General features: G+C 38.6%; 1 protein-coding gene across 5 annotated transcripts in view; it reads right to left on the reverse strand.

Annotated features, from left to right (window-relative positions):
- The window catches only part of kazna (kazrin, periplakin interacting protein a), a 138,132-nt gene that overhangs the window by 50,140 nt on the left and 68,634 nt on the right, over positions 1-19,358 (reverse strand). The window contains exon 1 of one of the 5 annotated variants that reach the window (XM_077585812.1): positions 11,026-11,165. The exons of the other annotated variants lie outside the window; for them this stretch is intronic. Within the exon in view, the coding sequence (XP_077441938.1) occupies positions 11,026-11,116 (91 nt within the window). The 5' untranslated portion in view covers positions 11,117-11,165. Of the gene's footprint in view, positions 1-11,025; positions 11,166-19,358 lie in introns of those variants that run through there. 5 annotated transcript variants of the gene reach the window in all.

Raw genomic sequence — 19,358 nt, forward strand, 5'->3', positions numbered from 1 at the left:
ACTTTCTTCTCTGGCCTCTTCAACATGCAGACCCTGATCTCTGATCTGGCATGAAGTACCTACCAATTAAAGTCCACCTTTGGTCTAGTGTGCCTATATGCTGCATAAATAAGAAAATAAAAATGAAAGGTTAAAAGATGATTACTGTGATCAAGCTGATCACTTTGATATATTTAATATTGTTTAAAAATGTAGTTTACATGTAGCCAAGACTCTTGCAGAAGGAATTCGTATTTGTTGAATTCTAGTTTCTAGTCAAATGATTCTCATCCCATTTCCAACTAAAGGTCAACCAAACCACTAACTGAAGCCAAGTAACATTTCACACAAACAATTAACTTTACTTTAATTACTGAGATTCATTTTGAAGTTTTGTAATGTGTAAAAATTACTTAATTTTGGTAATCAAATTTCAGGAACTTCCTATTATTACTATAGAATCAACTTTTTATTAGTATTAATTTTGCACATTAAAGTCGATAAGAAAACACCACTTTCATCGAGAGAAAATATAATCAAGAAAACATTTTGGGGGAAAATAATGCTTGCTGTGAGCTTTCCAATCTGCCAAGACATCAAGCTGGCAGCATGCTGTAGAAAATGACATGTTTCTTTTCAACTAGCTTTGCTAAATTAGTGGAGAAGCTTGTCCAGAAGATGAAAAAGAAATAAACATTGAAAAGATTTAATTTAATTATTTTCTAAAGTTAAGTCATGTCACGTGCATGGTGTTTGTTAATTAATTAGTGTTGGGGATTTGAAATGCACTTTGTGAAGTCTAGACATCTGATATCCAAAAATACTGCTGTTGACAGCTTCAGCTTTTGTATTTCTATATTTATTTAGCTGACTTTCTGACAGCTACACAGGAAGCCCTGAAATAGTGCTGAAAATTCTTCCACTTTATCCCGAGACCTAAAAAAAAAAAAAACACATTCAAAAGGAGGACAAAACTGAACATTCCGCTTAAAGCTCAGTGCAGTGAAAAATATAGTGAGAGTGAGTGTTCTGCGACCCCCACGGTGACATCCAAGCAGAGAGCGTCAGTCCAATGGCTTCGGATCAGGTTTGAGACGTGTGGGTTGAGGTTGCGTTCAACAAGGCACTTAACCTCTCACCGCCCCAGAGCAGAAGCTCACTCGCCACTGCAGATAAGCAAGGAGCAGCAGATGACGCAAAAGGTAGAAGTAGGGAAACAAGTGTGGGGGCATGCGGCAGTAAGATAAATGCAATCTCTTGCATGGAGTTAATCAAAGTATCGATTGTGGCCTGTGGAATATTGCGACACTCCTTTTTTAATGGCGATGTGAGGGTGCTAGACATTAACAGCGAGTGTCCTCATTGATTTGTCCCTCCATTTTCGGACGCTTATCCTTTTTTTTTTTTTGGGGGGGTCACGGCTGAACTGGATTCTAGCTCGGCTGACGACACACCGAACTGGCGGCCAGTCACTCACAGGGCACCAATGGAAAATTGCAAGTTTTTATTCAACCTTACATGCACGGTGTTTTTTTTTTTTTATCTGGAGGGCAGAGTACTTTTTGTGTGTGTTACATGTAGAGTACCATCCACATACACGACCGTACCACCCACATAGATCTAAACCAACATTTCACTATATAGCATCTAATGAACTCAAGTTAGCTCTACATGGCACTTTTTTTTTTTAAATCCAGCACATCCACGGGTAACACACAACTAATGGTCAGACATTGGTTGTCAACATTAGTCACTGTGCTGCTTTTTCCACATCTGCTAGATGATAGTCTTGCTGCCCAGAGTCTCCTCTCAAATAAAATGTGTACTTCCTGTGGCCATTGCTGTTTATCTGTTAAATATACAACATACAGTCAGTTGTTCTCTAGTCTAAGAGAAGAAGAGTGTCATATATCCTGATGGGGAAAGGAATGGAAATAAAAATAAAATACAAGTTTGTTTTTCTTGGTGGTGAAATGAAGAGTACCTGTGGTATCTGTCATGTGTGAGCATTCCAACTCTGACTGATTTGGAAACGTCAAATTCATCTCATACGGTTCAGCCGACGCTGTGTTTAAATGAATAAATAAATAAATAAATAAATAAAAGCACTACTGGACTACATTCTAAAACCAACCTGTCTGAAAGTTGTTGTGAAAGCCTGACAATATGCAAATACTTCTGTGAAGACTTCTACTTATTGCTGCACTTCTTATTTATTTTAGTTATCTCTCTCTATTCTGTTGTTTTTCTTACAGTAAACTACTGCTGCACTTCTTATTTAATTTTGATTTTATCTCTTTCTATTCTGTTGTTTTTTCCTTACTGTAAACTGCAGCTGGACGGAGTCCAGGAAAAAGTTCCCCACGGGGAAAATAAAAGTATATCGTATCGTATCGTATCGTATCGTATCGTATACAGTAAACCCCTGTTATTTGCGGAGAAGCGGAAAAGGAAAGAAGAAGAGACGTTTTGCTGACAAATGATGAGAAACTTCAAAAGAATGACATACTCGTCACTAACTGGGTCAAGTACCAACAGACCTCTTAGTCCATCATTGCAGGATGGCCGTTTTGGTGACGATTGACTGATTGATGGAATGCCCACCTCGGCCTGTCAGTCCTAAAATAGTGGTGATGAAGTGTAGTTAAAATAAAATGACGGACTGACAATAACGGAAGTGTGTCTAGAGCGCTGATGAATGGCAGCCCAGCAAAATTATATAAATTCACCCAACCTATCTTAATAAGTACTTTCAACAAAAATGTTTAATAACAGAAAATGCTCTCCAAGTTATACAACAATGCTATGCTAATTTAATGATGTAGCAAGATGTTTCAAAGCAAAGTTTTTTCTTTTTTTTCTCTTTTGCAGTATCTGTCTTTGAGCATAGTAGAGATTAAAAAAAAAGTACACATGTTTTAGTGTATACACGTGACTTGCTCTTCCCAGAGAAATTACTTTATCTAATCAAACAGTAATTTCTTACGTTACTTTGGTTGTTTGCATTCTATGTCTCAATCAGTCAGCAAGCAAATATGTTCGACAAATTGCTTTGGGAAAATTCAACAAAGACTCTTGACTTATAGCTTGAGTATTGACTGATATAAAAGAAACACTCTTGCTCTCTCAAGGTTGTCTTTGCATGTTTAAAAGTGGGCAGATTATACACACTCATTTGCTTGAGAGAATAGAACAATTCTACAAATGGATTAAGAAGGTCACCTGACATATTTTTTTCATGTAATGCCTTGCTGTGAAATTAGGTGCTTGTTCATAAGGTAATGCCACTGAGGTAAGCAAGGTGACATTTATGTGATACTCATCATCAGAATCTAATAACCTACGGAAATCAAAGTGAGAGCATAGCCTACAATATAAGCAGTTATATCTTAATTGTTTTCTCCCAGGAGGAACACTAAACTATAAGGAGCCAATAATGAAACAGCTTTCAAAGTATTTTTTCATTGCTGTGATAGTTTAGGTTATACATCTTAACCATCTAAACAGAGGCACCAATGTGCTTCACTTGAACATCATGCTTACAAGGCCACAATGAATGCTAGAAATAATCACATTTAAAAAATGCACACAAAAATAAATCACCCAAGCATTGAACTTATTTTTGTTTTCTCGCACTATAACCCGTGGGCAGTATTTTATTTTGAAATGGCTTGGTCAGAACCAACAAAAAGCCAAAAAATGGTCACAATAACACCTAGGGGTTAAACTACTTAAATGTTTTCTGCAGCTCTGCTTCTCATTTTGGGCAATTTAAATACAATGAGAGCAGAAGAAACTGACCACTGGAGTACATATGTCAAACTACAATATCATGAGTTGTATTAACGGTAGACCAAGGTGGAGGAATATCTCTAAAAACAGCCACTACCTGAAAACATTCACTGTAGTATCACTACTGTATACAGTACAACCCCAAGCTAGGAGCAAATGATGATGATGGTTGGGTTTGCTAATAAACGTGGGTGTGGGGGTGAACAATCATTTTATTTGCGCACAAATCTGGGATCATGTTCGGCACGTGTCACCCTGCCAATATGAAATAGGATGCATTGTGTTTGCGTAATTCTGCCAACAAGCAGGATTTGTGGCCAATGTGGCCAGAGGCATTTATTTAGTCAACTACTGTAAGGAGATGTCTATTGGGAGCAGCCTAGATACTGTATGCCCAAAAGCATAATGCTAAACAATACTACAGTTCAATTATAATTCCTGTCAGGTGAAAATGGATAGCTTTTAGCAAATATATACAACACAAAACCAGTACCTCTCCTCTTCAGACTTCTGAAATTGGAGGAGGTAATGAAAATATGCTAATATGATTTTTTTTATTATTATAAAGAATAAAGGACTAAATCATCATTATCAGTTGATGAGTGACAGATAATATCAAAACACATGACCTTCCCCTTTTGTTTGCACCCTTAAAATGCGCCATCATTTATTTAGGAAAAAAAAAAGGCAGCTGGCCTCTCCTGTGGTGGGGGAGAACAGCCAGCTGCTGTCCCAGTCTGAGGCATTGATTTGACCCTCATTGACAGGACAGTGAGCCCCAAGAGGAAGACTCAGCTGGCCTAAGGCCCTCTGCATTAATAAACACTTCAATTATAAGAAATCTGTCCAGACACACATGCGGTTTCATGGCGTACTTCTCACTTGCCTGTCTTTCTCCATGTTTGAATTGAAAGATGAGAGCTTGTTGTCTAACATTAACTCCATATCTAGATTTGCAATTTACTCCAGTCTGTTTATCCACTGCACAGAGATATCAGTTCTAGTCTCTATATTGAACTCAACAGGGACCCGAGTATCTCGAGAATAATTATGAGGAGCTCAACCAGACCTTTTGATGATCCAACAAAGGTGGTGAGGAGAGTATATTTGGCATTCTCCAAGAAGCCGACTCGACAAACTTTGCAAGAGAATCCTAAATTAAAAGGCACTTTCCTGCCAGATTTGATCTAAGCTTCTGTGGACTAAAAGGAACGTCTGAAGTTCCTGAACAAAATCGCGTTTGCAGCAAATTCAGTTTACAAGAGTTTGGCGCTGCACAAGCTCTGGAAGATAAAAGAGTAGAGAAAAGTACTTTATGATTAGTAGTGAGAAAATACTTCTTGTACATGCATAAAAACGTGAACACCTCTGTTGTCAGGTGTATGAGTCCCATCCATCCGTTTTCTATCCTGCTCGTCCTCATTAGGTTTGTGGGTGAGCTGGAGCCTTTCCCAGCTGATATTAGGTGAGGAGCAGGGTACTTTTTGTCCACCAATCTTGTGTTCGAAATGGCCGCAAGCTTTCCAGCTCGTCCGTAAGAAACACATGCAGCGTGAGATGTGGAAAAAAATTGGCAACAACAGTCGGGGCAAGCCGAAATATACTAACAACTACATTAAGTCCACAAAGCCACACAAACAGGAGCTAACAGTACAGCCAAACAACTCACTGGGCAGCATCGCCGGAGTTCAAACAGTGACATGTTAGCAGATGTGACGCAACATTGGAGTGAGTTACCTTCAAATAAAAATCAAACGACAACACGTATCAATCCATCCCTCCTTCTAACGTATTGTCAAGATATCACATAAATACTCAATTTGTGACTTGACTTTAACTCAAGTGCAAAAAATGGATTGGGACATGAGTCTAACATTCATGTTGTCAGAATATGGGAGGAAGTTTGTATTTCCGGTGAAAACCCACAAAAGCACAAGAAACGCTACACAGGAAGGCCTTACACATCATATTGTATCTACTCTGTTGTTACATAAATCATTGTGTATGCATACAAAGAGCATAATCTTCTCACTCCTGCTCACTATTGTGCTCAGTGCAGGTAGTGCCTCCAATGCAAGACTATGTTCCTCATTTTAAGCTCCAATATGACATAATACACTGACTGTACCATCTGGGCTTTCACTACTCGGAAGGAAAACATGACCTTATATCCACCCTACAAATCCCTACTGTGCTATAATCCCCGAAGGCAACTTCTTGGTAAATGTACTTTTCACAACAATCAATAAATTATGTGATTGCAGCCTGTGATTTTTTATTTACTTTTTAAAAAACAAAATAGGAAGTGAAGTGAATAGCAGCCATCTTCATTTTGATAATTCCGCAAATAATGTATCAGTGTTTCATCAAATTTAGTCGGTGGAGTGGTTGGCAAATATTGAGCTTTCACAAAGACACAAATTCTCTGTAGCCTACTGTATCAGAGATAATTCAACAATAAGTTTAACAAAACAAATGTTGCAATGACCACATCACTGCAAACGAGAACCAAAAAAATAAGATTAAAAACATCATATTTGCTTTCTGATTGGACCAGCTCTTGTATTAGGCAACAGTTGGACCAAATGTTGACGACAAATGTAGGAATATAAACTATGTCTATGACTTTACGAGAGATGTTTGATGTCTCTTTATTTTCAGTTTTTCACTTCTGATGTATAAAAATTTCATTTAACACAATGACAAAAAAATCAAAATAGTAGGGATGGGCAAGTACCATGTATCAGTATTGCTGATACTGTGCGTCGGCAGCAACGGTTACCTGTATGTGTTGAATGAAGTTGTACAGCATATTTTTATTGGAACTCTTTCTAGCAACTGGATTATTTATTTTTTTATTCATTCATTTTATTGGGTCTTCTAAAAATATTTTTTTTTCTGAACAAATGGAAAAATGATAATTGAATAATCACCATTAATTTATTGCAATTTAAAAAAAAATGCTAGTAAGATATTTTGGTCTTTCTTTAAAGTTATTCGTCATTGGTTTAATAGAAACGTTCTGTATCAAAAGTACTAATGGTGTCGGTACTTGCCTACAAGAGTTACACATAATGTATCAGTCTGGGAAAAGAACATCCCTAGTGAACAGACCTTTTTTTGATGATTTGCCTGCCACGGTATAGCGCCAACTACTGCCGAGGAGAACTTGATGTCAGATTTTTTTGCCCTAAGTTTTGAAGCTGGTATCGGCCTGAAACTGATACTCAATACTCATCACCCTTCACTCTGGTGAACTTGCCAATGTTGGCAACTTGATGGCGCATAAAGCTCAGATGAAAAATTGAATCAATGGCACAAATGTGTTCATCAAAAGTGAGAAAAACTGTTTTTTGTCTAAATTTTAAGTACTCCTTCCATATGAATGTGATACAGGATAAAACTTTGGCCTTTATGCCCGCCGTATGTTCCGTCCTCCTTAATGTGAAACAATTATCTGAGACCACACTTTAAGAAGAAGAATTCTTATTTTTTTTACTTTTTTTATTTGGCTTCATTCCTATCAGGCAACCTCTCACATTTCATGAGTGGCAACAACAAGCTTGCGTGTATAACCCAAACAACTTGGCTGTATTGAATGTGCTGGGAAAATGTGCTTTTTTCAGTAGTGAATCTATTTGAGTGAAAGCTACAACAGGGGCACAGAAAGAGATGGATAGAGCTGTGGTCGCACCTTATGTGAATGGCTTCAGTGTTGGCTGGCTAGTGCATTGGCAGCCTGGATGATCGCATCCAGCATGTGATGAGGGAGTTGGGGGGAAGAGAGTCAGAGATGGGGAATGATGTGTTAATGGGATTCAAACACGCCCTTTTTATAACACGGCTCTGGCTCCTGTGCCAGGGGGACACCAACTTGCGGGTGATTACATTTAACAAATGGCTGTCTCATTAGCTACAGTCCCAGTGTTTGGAGTATATACACATTCAGACATGGACACTGGCATACACATGAAGTTATACAGAGAAAAGGGCAGCACACAAAGGGAATGCTCAAGAGGGTACAAGCTCTATCCAGTTAGCTAATTAAAACATCCCAGTTGCCCCGGCCAACACTCGATAGTGCCCCAGTTCACTTTGGAGGGAACTGAGCAGCACAGCCACGAAGGTCCGTGTCCAAATGCTCAAGTTTCTTCCTTCACAGTCATGCTAATGACTACAATTAGCAATATTACATTTCAAGCTCACGTCTCAAAATAAATTCATGCTGCAGGTCACTAACTCACAAATTGAGATGGATGATGTAACGTCTTTATGCTACAATAAAATGAGTAAAAGTCCAGTAACTTGAACAGATTTTCCCAGATACTACTCCAGAATTCCTTCTGGATCCAAAACAACACGCCATTACAAGCTGACAGTATTAGAACATGCCATCTCATTTCCTCAAAGAGTGGCAGTGTTTGTGTAGTTGACTGCAGAAAATTACAGGTGTTTATTTGAAGTAAGGTTGTAAGATTTTTTGTTTGTACAAATGTGTGTGTAAGACACACAGCTATCCCTTTAATTCTTACTTCCGTAACACAGTAGTAGCTGTATGGGAGGAAAACAAAAGTGCAGGTGGTAAGTGTCATGGCTTTATGATGACAAGAAGGTTCAAAACATTGGTGAGTACAACATCTTGCTGCTGTAACACCAGCTGACTGACACCAAAATAATGTAACTTTGTAGCATAGCTACCAGTGATTTAAAAAATAATAATCCAAGGTGGTACAGCAAAATCTGTAGACAGGAGATCGCCTACAAAACAACCACAAACTTCACATCAAGCACAGTGAATGAAGACTGCATGTTTGTTGTCTTCTATATTCAAAAGAAAGACTCCTGAGATACAAAAACTTGATTCCCAACCGGAAAACATAAAAAACTGTTTATTCCCAGCGGGATAACTGTCTCCCAGCATCTGCTTCATGACCATTAGCTACGTAAATAATGGATGTGACTCGGGACCGCTCACATCCGGCATCGGGTCAGCAAACGAGCTGGACCAGGAGGGAAATCACAATGCATGCAAACATGTCAATTGTGGTGACCCAGCAGCTTAAACTGACCGCTCGCAGACTTGGATGGATTAAAGAAGGGTCTTGAAATTGCGTCAAAGCCAAGTGAGGGCAGATTAAAATGTGACTAAAGTTTAGAACATGAGCAGCTCATCCCATCCCACGGGTAAGATTGAACAGCATGTGCACTGCAAAGGTTTGACAATATACTTCAGTGACCGCGTGAATGTCGGCCTGCTGCTGACGCCAATTGGAAGCGTTTGACCACGGAATAATGAGACACTTGCTGTGCAGACACATTTCCGCTGACCCAAAAGTCACAGTGACCCAGTGCTCTCTTCAAGCCCTCTGGAGAATTTCCTGTTACAAGGCCGAAACGCTGCAGAAGTCCCACAATAGCTATTACAGAGGAAACCTAATCTTAGATGAGTCTGCTAAAATGGCCTGATGAGGCAGAAAATAAAAGACACTGCGGAAAGTGGATTAAATAAGAGAGAGAGACATGACAAGTTTTTATCTACATGAAAGTGCATTTTAGGTTCATCCTGAAATTTCACTTGTAAACTGAATACCTTTTACTGAGTAGTACATTTGTAGTGCTGTGTGATTTAATGTTCATGTTAAAATGTCTGTTTTTGATAGAATTATAAAATGTTGGTTACAAAATGCTTACACAGCAAAGTCTGTGTGTGCACATTGCTGTGACAGATTCTTATAGAGGAAACCACACCACAATGTAGAGTGAAATTGATTGTCTGATGCAGTCCTACCTTGAAAATGTTCATTTTTGCCTTTTGCTATGCACCTTTTTCACCACCTCTCTGGATGATTAACAATTTGGCAAGCCCTAATGGCGTGGCTGTGGGAAGTGATTTGATTTACCCTTGCTTAAGCAGGGAGAACCCCCTGAGACGCTGGCAGGACAAGAATGGAAAGAGACTGACGGAGAACCAGCCGGGATTTGATAACCGCCATCAGCTGCTGCTCCAATCTGCTGAGGTGATGATGCGAGACAACAGAGAGCGCTGCGCACACGCACGCACACACACAGTCGGCTTGTCCTATTTCAGAGTAGGTGAGCGTATTCAAGTGCACACAGCCACACACACAGACGAGCAAAATCATTTGCACGTGTGCAAACAGGTCTGAACAACAATCTGTGAACATATGCAACTTCCTGTCGTTTGCACTACCGAGCAAACCATCTGCTGGAAGTCTACAGTCTAATAATTGTTGCCCCCCAAGTCCATCATGTCCAGCGACATGGCGGTCATGCAATAAGATAGGAAGAGCAAACAGGAAAGCTTTTAAACTTTTTTCGCTTGTGAAATCCGTTAATTGAACAGCCATGACAACTAAAAAGCAGGTTGTTTCATTTAAGCGAACAAAAATACAAGGGACAAATTACAACCTGGCAAAACTTGGTTTGACATAGGAAAAAAAAAGTCTTGTTTAATTAAACATGCCCATTTTCGAAAATGAAATTAGCAGCAATTACTCACGTTTGAATCTGCAAGCATAATAAACAGACTCCTTATCAAATAACAGACTTCATTAATTGTTGTATGCAGCATACGTTATAAATGCTGGGGGCGCTTCAGTAAAAACAATGTATGAAGTTTGATGGAATTTGAATACCAAGTGCAGGCTTACTTTTCTACCCAAAAAAATACAAGTGAATTTAAAAAAAAAGCATCTCGGCAAACATTTAATAGTATACAACTACTGTACATATGAACATTAAATGAGAATCCACCACGAAAATAAATATATTGATGATTCTCCTGAATATGGTTGAAAATGTTCAAAGAGCAAATACATTATATAAAAACTACAAAAGTCTGCAAATCTTTGGAAATCACTATCAATTTATCAACCACAATTAAATGTAGAACCCCTAAAGCCATTGCACACTGCACAGTATCAACCCGACTGAGCTCTCCTTTGGTTTGGGGGTTTCTGTTTCACAATCAAGACTAAACAAGTCCACCGTAATATTACCATTATGGTGTGTGAGTGAATCTTCATCCTCACTCTTCATAGGATTGTGAATTCTTGTGAGAACATAAAATGAGTCTTGACGTGTCACAAAAACTTTGCTGCCCTTATTTATCCATCATTGCAATTCTACAAACAATAAAACAAAAGCTTCACTCATCCATCCGCATGTTCAAATATTAAATCCCGGCTTATACGGTAACATACTTGATATCTAAGTGAATATGTTTGTCATTACCGCCATTGGTTCCCACAGTCTTTGGTTCATGGCTGATGCATATCCACCGTGGCAGCCTGTCACTAACGGGACACTGGCATGAATAGTCCATTATCTTTGCTGCACCTCACTTACATTCCCCTCTGCTCTCTGTCTCCAACTGGAGCAGTTTGCTCAGCTGCACTTCTCTCTGACTGCATTTATGCCAGATGAGTGGCACAGCTTACCCCATTAATCTGTGTGTGTGAATGATAAATATACACCCAAGTCACAGGAAGGCTCTCGCCTCGGACGCTGTGCCTCAAAGACCATGAAAGACCAATTTAAGCTTAATAAAAGACAATACGGATGTGATAATACATACAATTATTTGTGTAAGAATAAGTGCAGAATCAAGGATTTTATTTAAGAGATTTGACAATTGCTATTGAGGAATTATAGCCTTTTTATGTGCAAAACACACCAATTTTCAGGGGCTTAAAGGTATTTGGCGCTTTTGTAAATATAACCATTATGCTTTATCCGTTTGGAAACAGACCACTGACTTTACCATTCAACAATATTCTATTTATTTTCCATTTAATGGTCATTGGGTGCTTTTCAGTAACTCACAGTAAGACCACTGAAGTGAATGATCACAGGATAATTTCCTTATGGAGTAAAATAAACAATTAAAAAAACATCCATCAAGTCAAATCTTGAGAAAGTAAATGTTTCATTGTCAAAATCTTTAAATCTGTCATTAATAGACAGCTTCACAAATGCAAATGCGGAGGATTCAAGATTGTGCAAACCACTAATAACATTCCACCTGTTTAGAGTGTCAGAAAAAATCCCCCCCAAAAAAGCTTCCCGTCTTCTGCAATCAGCGTATTTGGACAGATCAAACCAAGGTCATAATGATGCCAGGAGAATAGTATGCAGAAAGGGAGTAAACGGCTCATGATCCAAAGAATACCACATCATATGCCAAATATGGTGGAGGTAGTGTTATGACATGCCATGAATAACTGCTAAAGGAAAAGACTCCGTTCAGCAGAGACATGACAGAGGCCAAACGTCACAAGTGTGTGTGGTGGATAGCTGGAGGCCACGGCCAGTGTGTGACCCGAGTCAAAAATCTGTGCTCTGTGGACGTTTTACATAAAATGCCAATAATTTAGGAATGGTAAGTGCCATATTTTAATGAAGTTTCTGAAAGCTAAAAGTCAACACTTTCAAATTCACTGAGGCTATGTATAAAGGCAAAATTATGAAAACTCACAACTTGTGGAAATATTCTCTGCATTGACACCAGACAACAGCAGAGCATAATCTGAGGTCCAGGAGGACATCAAAAGTAAAAATAAATAAATAATAATAAATAAATAAATAAAAAGAGTGAGGAAACTGTTTAAATAGCATTACGTAGCTCAGGCTGAGGCTCCCAAACCGGGATTGAAGAGTTAAGCGAACAAATGTATTCATTTATTCATCTGAGGATAACTGCAAAGTCTCACTCGAGTGGAAACATTTTCAGCCCCAGCGGATGCACTTTTCACCTTCATTTGAATATATTTTCGCTCTGTAAAGAACAGAGCGGAATCCATTAGACTACTGACTGGAATTGGGCTCGGAGCCCACGCATGCCAAAAGAATGCTAGTCCAACCACGTTTTTGACAGTTCTTCAAAGTTAGAGTTAGATGGCATGCAGAACATTAAATTACACTTTCATTCAGGTTTACGACGTTTTAACTGATACGGGTCACTGGCAGTAGAGACTGAGAGCTATACCGTACATCACAATTCCCTCAAATAGCCCAACTATGTTATTGCAACCACCAGGCAAATTTGCCTAAACTAAATGGGTGGGACCATGGGTGCACCACACACCATTAGTGTTAACAGAATGTCTCCTGAGTGCACTGTGGACCATTGCTCCATTTAATAACTATTCCCTGAAGATGGAGCATTCACAGTCAGTCTCCTTAAAATTGCACCATATATTGCAGACTTTTCCACTGACAGCACAACTCAATAGAATTCGCAGAGATGTTCAATCAGAGGGAAAAATGAAGGCTTAGCTGTGAGAGCTGCAACGCAACAAAGTTTGTGTCAGGTTGTAGGTGAGCAGGTGTGAGTACTATATCGGGGATGAGTTAATTGAAAAAGAGTGTGTGACTTGACAGCTTCAATTGCAAGCAGGGATTGCACGGATGTGTAAAATATAAATGTGCTAATGCTAGGAGAGAAAGAAAGAGTGAAATGGTGATCCACCGGGAAACCCTAATGGGGTTTGTCTGAGGGAGAGCATAATATTCTATCCTTTACATAATACAGTAGTGCCTTTACAAGCTTAACTGGTCACCTTGCTCGTATAACAGTATAAGGCAGTCGTGCAAAGAGTTTTACCACCGCTGCATAGATACTAATCTTTAGCCTGTCTATGGTGTTTACTATTGTGTGGTTAATATTATGCTAGTGAACTTAGTAAAGTTATTATGTTGTTTTAAATTAAGTGACCAGATGTCACATTTTGGTTGGGACAGTCGCCTTTAGAGCCTTGGGTCCCGTGTCCCGGCAGATTTCACGAACCTCATTGTTTTGTCCTGATATTATGCAGGTCCTTTCCTGGCGTCCCGATTTTTGGCATGTAGGCCTACTCTATATGTCAATTACGCATACCGATTCATACGACAAACCCAATAAAAGAAAATTTAACTGTTAAATTTCTTCCTATTAACTTCTAAATTCACTTTTGCGTTCTTATTTGCATCTGCATCTAATTGGTAGCAGGCAATAGGCAATGATCAGAACTAGAAGAACTACTTCCTGCTTTTGCATCTAAGAATGGGAAATGTAGTTCTAATACCCACTGTGGTACCCACCTGCCGATCAGACAAATGGTAAATGGACTGCATTTATATCGCGCTTTAACTACGCTTTACAATTAAGCCTCACATTTACCCATTCATGCACACACTCATACACCAGTGGTCGGCTGCTGCCATGCAAGGCGCTGCCAGGTCCACTGGGAGCAAATCGGGGTTCAGTGTCTTGGACACTTCGACATGGTCACCAGGGGTGAGGATCGAACCCACAACCTCACGGATGGGAGACAACCACTGAGCCATGCCGCCCCGTACAACACAGCTGAGCTTTCTAACAGTATACAGAGGCGGGCACTTCTGTCAATCCTCAATTCCTGTCAATGACACCTTTCGACAAGTGCACAATGATGCAAAGCGTTGGAAAAAGTACACAAACTGAGCACGGACTGAAGCAGGTTTGCGTCCGTTGATTGGGGCGAATACAGATAGTCCTTCTCATTCCGTGTATTTTTTGTGAGGCTTTGCGTCAAAGTATTCGCTGAAAACACGGAAGCACTCGGCAAACAGTGGGCATCAACATTGACGGGAATTGACGATTGATGCAAGTGCCCACTTCTGGTGGTATATTTCCAATGTTACAATGTGTGAGGTAAACGGCATTTCCAATAGCACTTCTGAAATTCCCACCAAGATAATATTTAGCATTACAACCAAACGCAAGTTTTTCTGCCGTCATATTTCCAATGTTACAATGCGGGACCGGCGCAGGTAAACAACACATCCAGCTTCCAATATCTGCAAAAAAAATGTTGGATAATGGTGAGTGCATCGCATTGTTTAGCGCTGTTGAACTGTCAACCAAGATAGCATTTTACTCATTCACTCCCAGCCATTTTCACTGAAGCAACCCCTTGCTATAAAAAAAAGGAACCTACACCAAAAGAAAGATTAGAGTCTCTTCTTTCATCAGGAAAAAAAAGTATATTTCTATCTGTTTCCGTTTTGCAGCAATTAGCATTAGAATATAGCCAAGTTTCATCATTATTCACAAATCTGTTTGGAACTGTGGATAAATGAGCTTTTTTCAACATGGCCCTGGTTGATCTATTTTGCTCTGCTGCCACCTGCTGGCCATTTTTTTTTTTAAATAACTACAACTACTACTTCTTCAACCGTTCTCTGCAGTTGAGAGGCTGCATCAAAGCCTTATTTGTGTATGCTCCAACATAATAAAAAAAACAAATAAAAAAAAATCTACAAATACATCTTTGGGACACTTAAAACATTTAAAATAGAAAGTATTTATACAGTTGTAGGAGCAAATGAGTTAATATTAGCTAAAGTAATAAGACAACCGACAATTTGCCCACCTGTCGACAAATAGGATTTGGCGCATGTGGTCCGTGATGACTTTCCTACTATTCCTGCTGTCGCCAAGTTTAGTGTGTAAAGTCCTTTATCTTCTTGATAGCACACAGCTAATAAGGCTACAGTAGATTAAGATGCAATCATCAGTCACTTTTAATTGTGACTGATGGAAGGCCCAGACACATTATTGCATACCATTCATCAAGTCAACTTTGCACATTACAAGGCAGAAGGAGATTCTATCAGAGGTGATTATACGTTACATACTTTAAAGGGGAGAACATCTCATACCATGCGGAAGAGGAGCATGTGCTTCCTGTTATTTAAATGTTCTCAGAGGTAAGCTACAACTTGCTGGATGCTTTCAGTCAAGACAAGTGGTACCTCGAAGCTTTCCAATCCCAAGCATTCAACCAAAATAATTGAATATATTTTGAAGTTTACGTCAGAATTCTGAAAGAAAATTGGTGGCACTGTAAGAGAAGTAATTGACAAGTGTTTCAGTGAACGGATGGTCACAGATAATCATCAGTAATAATGTGCATAATTGAGCATGTGTTGGTTTCTCTTAAGTGATTTTTAGACAGTCAACCTATAGTATTTTAATTGGACCATGCCCAAAATGACTTACTAAGAGAAAACTAAAAACAAAATTTCAATCTATAATTTAGTCCAAAGAAACAGATCAGGGTAAAAGTCAAATGGGTTCACTTAAACTTGACGGGAATTGGCTGAAACAAAACAAAAAAGGCTCTCCAAGAGAGTCTACCAAAGGATACATTGTATTATCAGACAAAGTGTGGGGAAACAAATTACCACACAGACATTTTACATGCTCTGCCAATGTCTATGTATTGAAGTAATCCATCTCTCAGTTTTTTCCTCTCCCTTCCATTTGCTGCCTTCAATCCCCTCACTGAATATTTGTCACTTTGTTTCTCAGCCCACTCTCAACCTTCCATCGTGGCAATTTCTCGTTTCCAATTTCCTGTCCCATCTCTCCTCCCTTTGCTGCACCAAGTGGTAAACCCAGAAAATCCTCTTCATCCTGCAGTGCAAATACCAGCTGTATTGGGTCTGCCCTCAGTCCCAATTAAGGGTGAGGCATGACTTCGCATTTGGGACAATTACAAATGGAGTCATACAATTTATGCAGACCATCAGACCAGAATGTAGACGTAAAACGTAACAGTAACAGCAATATAATCTAAACCCTCCAATTGATACCGTATTAAGTTTTACTTGTCTGTGTAATCAAGCTGTGATACGTTTTGATGCCAACTGCAATCAAGGATGGGAAATGAAAACTGGTTACATTTTGACAACCGGTTCACATTATTTCAGCTCCAGGGAAATGTTTGTTTCCCCGATGACAGCTTGTCAATTATTTTTAGCATTTGAGACTGTAACACGACATTCACTTATTTTTCCTTCTTTTTTAAGTCATCTTTGTGCGTCATTCTTCAGGCATGACTAATCAGCCCACGCTAATAGTTACATCGGTGTAATAGTGGCATTTACATAAATTCTTTAGCTGTGCCAATGGGGGACCAATGATGGGGATGACCTGAAAAAGAGGTGTTGTTATGGTAAAGTCTCGGATGCTGTTTTAAATCTTTAATCCATCTGACTGTTTTTATATTTCACACGGGCATTAAGGTCTCCAGCAATTATTAGATTATCTGTAGTGGGCATATTTTTGATGGTTTCTCTCAGGTCACTGTAGAATTCTTCCCCGTTTTCCTCAGGATTTTATCATAGTCGGAGCATACACACTCACAATGGTCACGAAGCCTTTTCTTCAAAGCGGCAGTCTCAGTGTCATTCAGTCAGTCAGTGATCGGTGTTGGATCCTGTTCTAGGTCTCGTGCAATTGAGTTCCTTATGGCAAAGACGGCACTGTTAGAAAAAAAGGACGAAAACCGAAGGGAACGGACATCTACATGAATGATCACTTGACCAAACGGAATGCTGACATCGCAAAAAGGGCAAGATATCTAAAAAAAAAAGAAGATCCAACACACCTGGGTATCCAACTGTAAAATATTCATTAAATGAAATGGAACACCTGAAGAAGCAAAAGTGTTGGTGGTGAGAGATATTACAGACCTGGACAAGTAATAACAACCACGGAACTAAGGTAACATGACTAACCTCTCTCACTAGCACATCTAGTACATAAACTGCACTTATGATCAATTATGATATGGACAAATAAGAAAAAGAAAATGTACAAAATGATTGTTAAATTGCAAAACAATTATCCTCTATCCAGAGTACTTTGAGGATGAGTGTGGCCCAAACTATGATAAAACTGACTGTAAATTATTTCAATAAGTTTTTGGTAAATGTTATCATTGCTTCCATAGTTTTCAACAATTCTTGAGAAGCTCTTCAACTCTTTAGAGAAATTCTTAGAAAAATACCAAGTACTAAATTAAGCCCAAAATGGCTTCAGAGCTAAAAGGACAACATCAATGGCTCTGATTGAAGCAGTTGAAGAAATGGCAAACGCACTGAATAACAAGAAGCATGCTGTTGGAATATTTATTGAGCTTAAAAAAGCATTTGATACCATAAATCACTCACTTTTACTCAATAAATTGGAGAAATATGGGATTAGAGGGATAGCTGGGAACTGGTTAAAAAGTAATTTCACCAAACGAACACAATATGTTAAAATGGGTGAACATCAATCTGATCAACTTGGTATTGCTTGTGGTGTACCCAAGGGATCAGTGCTAGGTCCTCAGTTTTTTAACCTGTTCATAAATGACTCATTTAATGTATCAAAATTATTGATAATAATATTGTTTGCAGATGATACAAATATATTCTATAGTAGTGACAATTATAGCGAACTTGTGAGTACGGTAAATACAAAAAAAATTAAGAAATGGATGGAACTCAACAAATTAATTCTGAATATAAACAAAAGTATTGATATTTGTAAAATACAAAAGCAATCCAGAGTTGAAAATACACAGAGCCAAAAGCTTCTCAATCATGAATAAAACAAAAGGAATTCTTATATCATGATGCTCTCAGAATATTATACTATTCCTTAGTTCTCCCATATCTCACCTATTGTATTGAAGTATGAGTCACACAGCCCTTATTTATATTGCAAAAACGCGCAGTAAGGATTATACACAAACTCAAATTTTATTGCACACACAAATACTTTGTTTATTCAATCAAATTTAATTAAGTTACATGACCTTGTGAAATATTATACCTTATTAATCTTATTTAAAGTGTTTGGTAGATCGCTACTAAATAATGTACTTTTTTTTTTTAAAACTTAGAGAGAGTAGGTTATGTATGGTATGAGGCTTTAAGAATTTTACACTACCAAAATACCAGGAAGAGTTTTTGTGTGTCTGTATGTGGGGTAAAACTATGGAACAGTCTGGGGTTACACCATTAATTGCCCTGTACTGGCTTTTCTTACCATTGTTGATATTGATTTGTTGTTGTTGTTGTTGTTTTATTACCATTGTTGGTATTCAATTATTGCGGCAACATATTGTATTCTAAAATTGTGTCAATTATTATTTAGATTGTACTGTATCTATATATATTGTTCCAGTTTTTTTTAACATGCTATTGACCAGTAGGACTTGTATGGAGGTAATATAATTATTAGGGAAGCTGAAGCTGTATGAATGCTGTGTATTTTGTTGGAAGATGGCGGTGGGATTTAATAAGTTATCCTCTTCCCACTCCTTTTTGAGAAGCACACGTTGAGCTTTCTTTATTGCTACTGGTATACATGATGGTTTTTTTCTTTTTTTCTTGCTCTGACTATTTTCTGATCGTTTGTTACAATATATTGCTATGTTTGGATTTATTGATCTGCTCAAAACAAATAAATTAATTCAATAATTCAATGCATGCATACATGATGCAGCAACTGAGGGACATAATGGACATCTAGTGGTATGACAGGATCACAAATGCAGAGATCCTGAGACGCGCCGATCTGCCCTCAATGGACGATATCCTCAATGTGAAAAACCTAAGATGGCTAGGACACGTCCAGAGGATGGATAAAGATCGGCTCCCTCATCAACTGCTGTACTCACAACTCTGTAATGGCAAGAGAAATCAAGGCAGACCGAGACTTAGATATAAAGATGTTGCAAAAAGAAATATGAAATGGAAGAAGATAG

The sequence above is a fragment of the Vanacampus margaritifer genome, chromosome 1, assembly GCF_051991255.1.
Source record: "Vanacampus margaritifer isolate UIUO_Vmar chromosome 1, RoL_Vmar_1.0, whole genome shotgun sequence".
NCBI lineage: Eukaryota > Metazoa > Chordata > Actinopteri > Syngnathiformes > Syngnathidae > Vanacampus > Vanacampus margaritifer.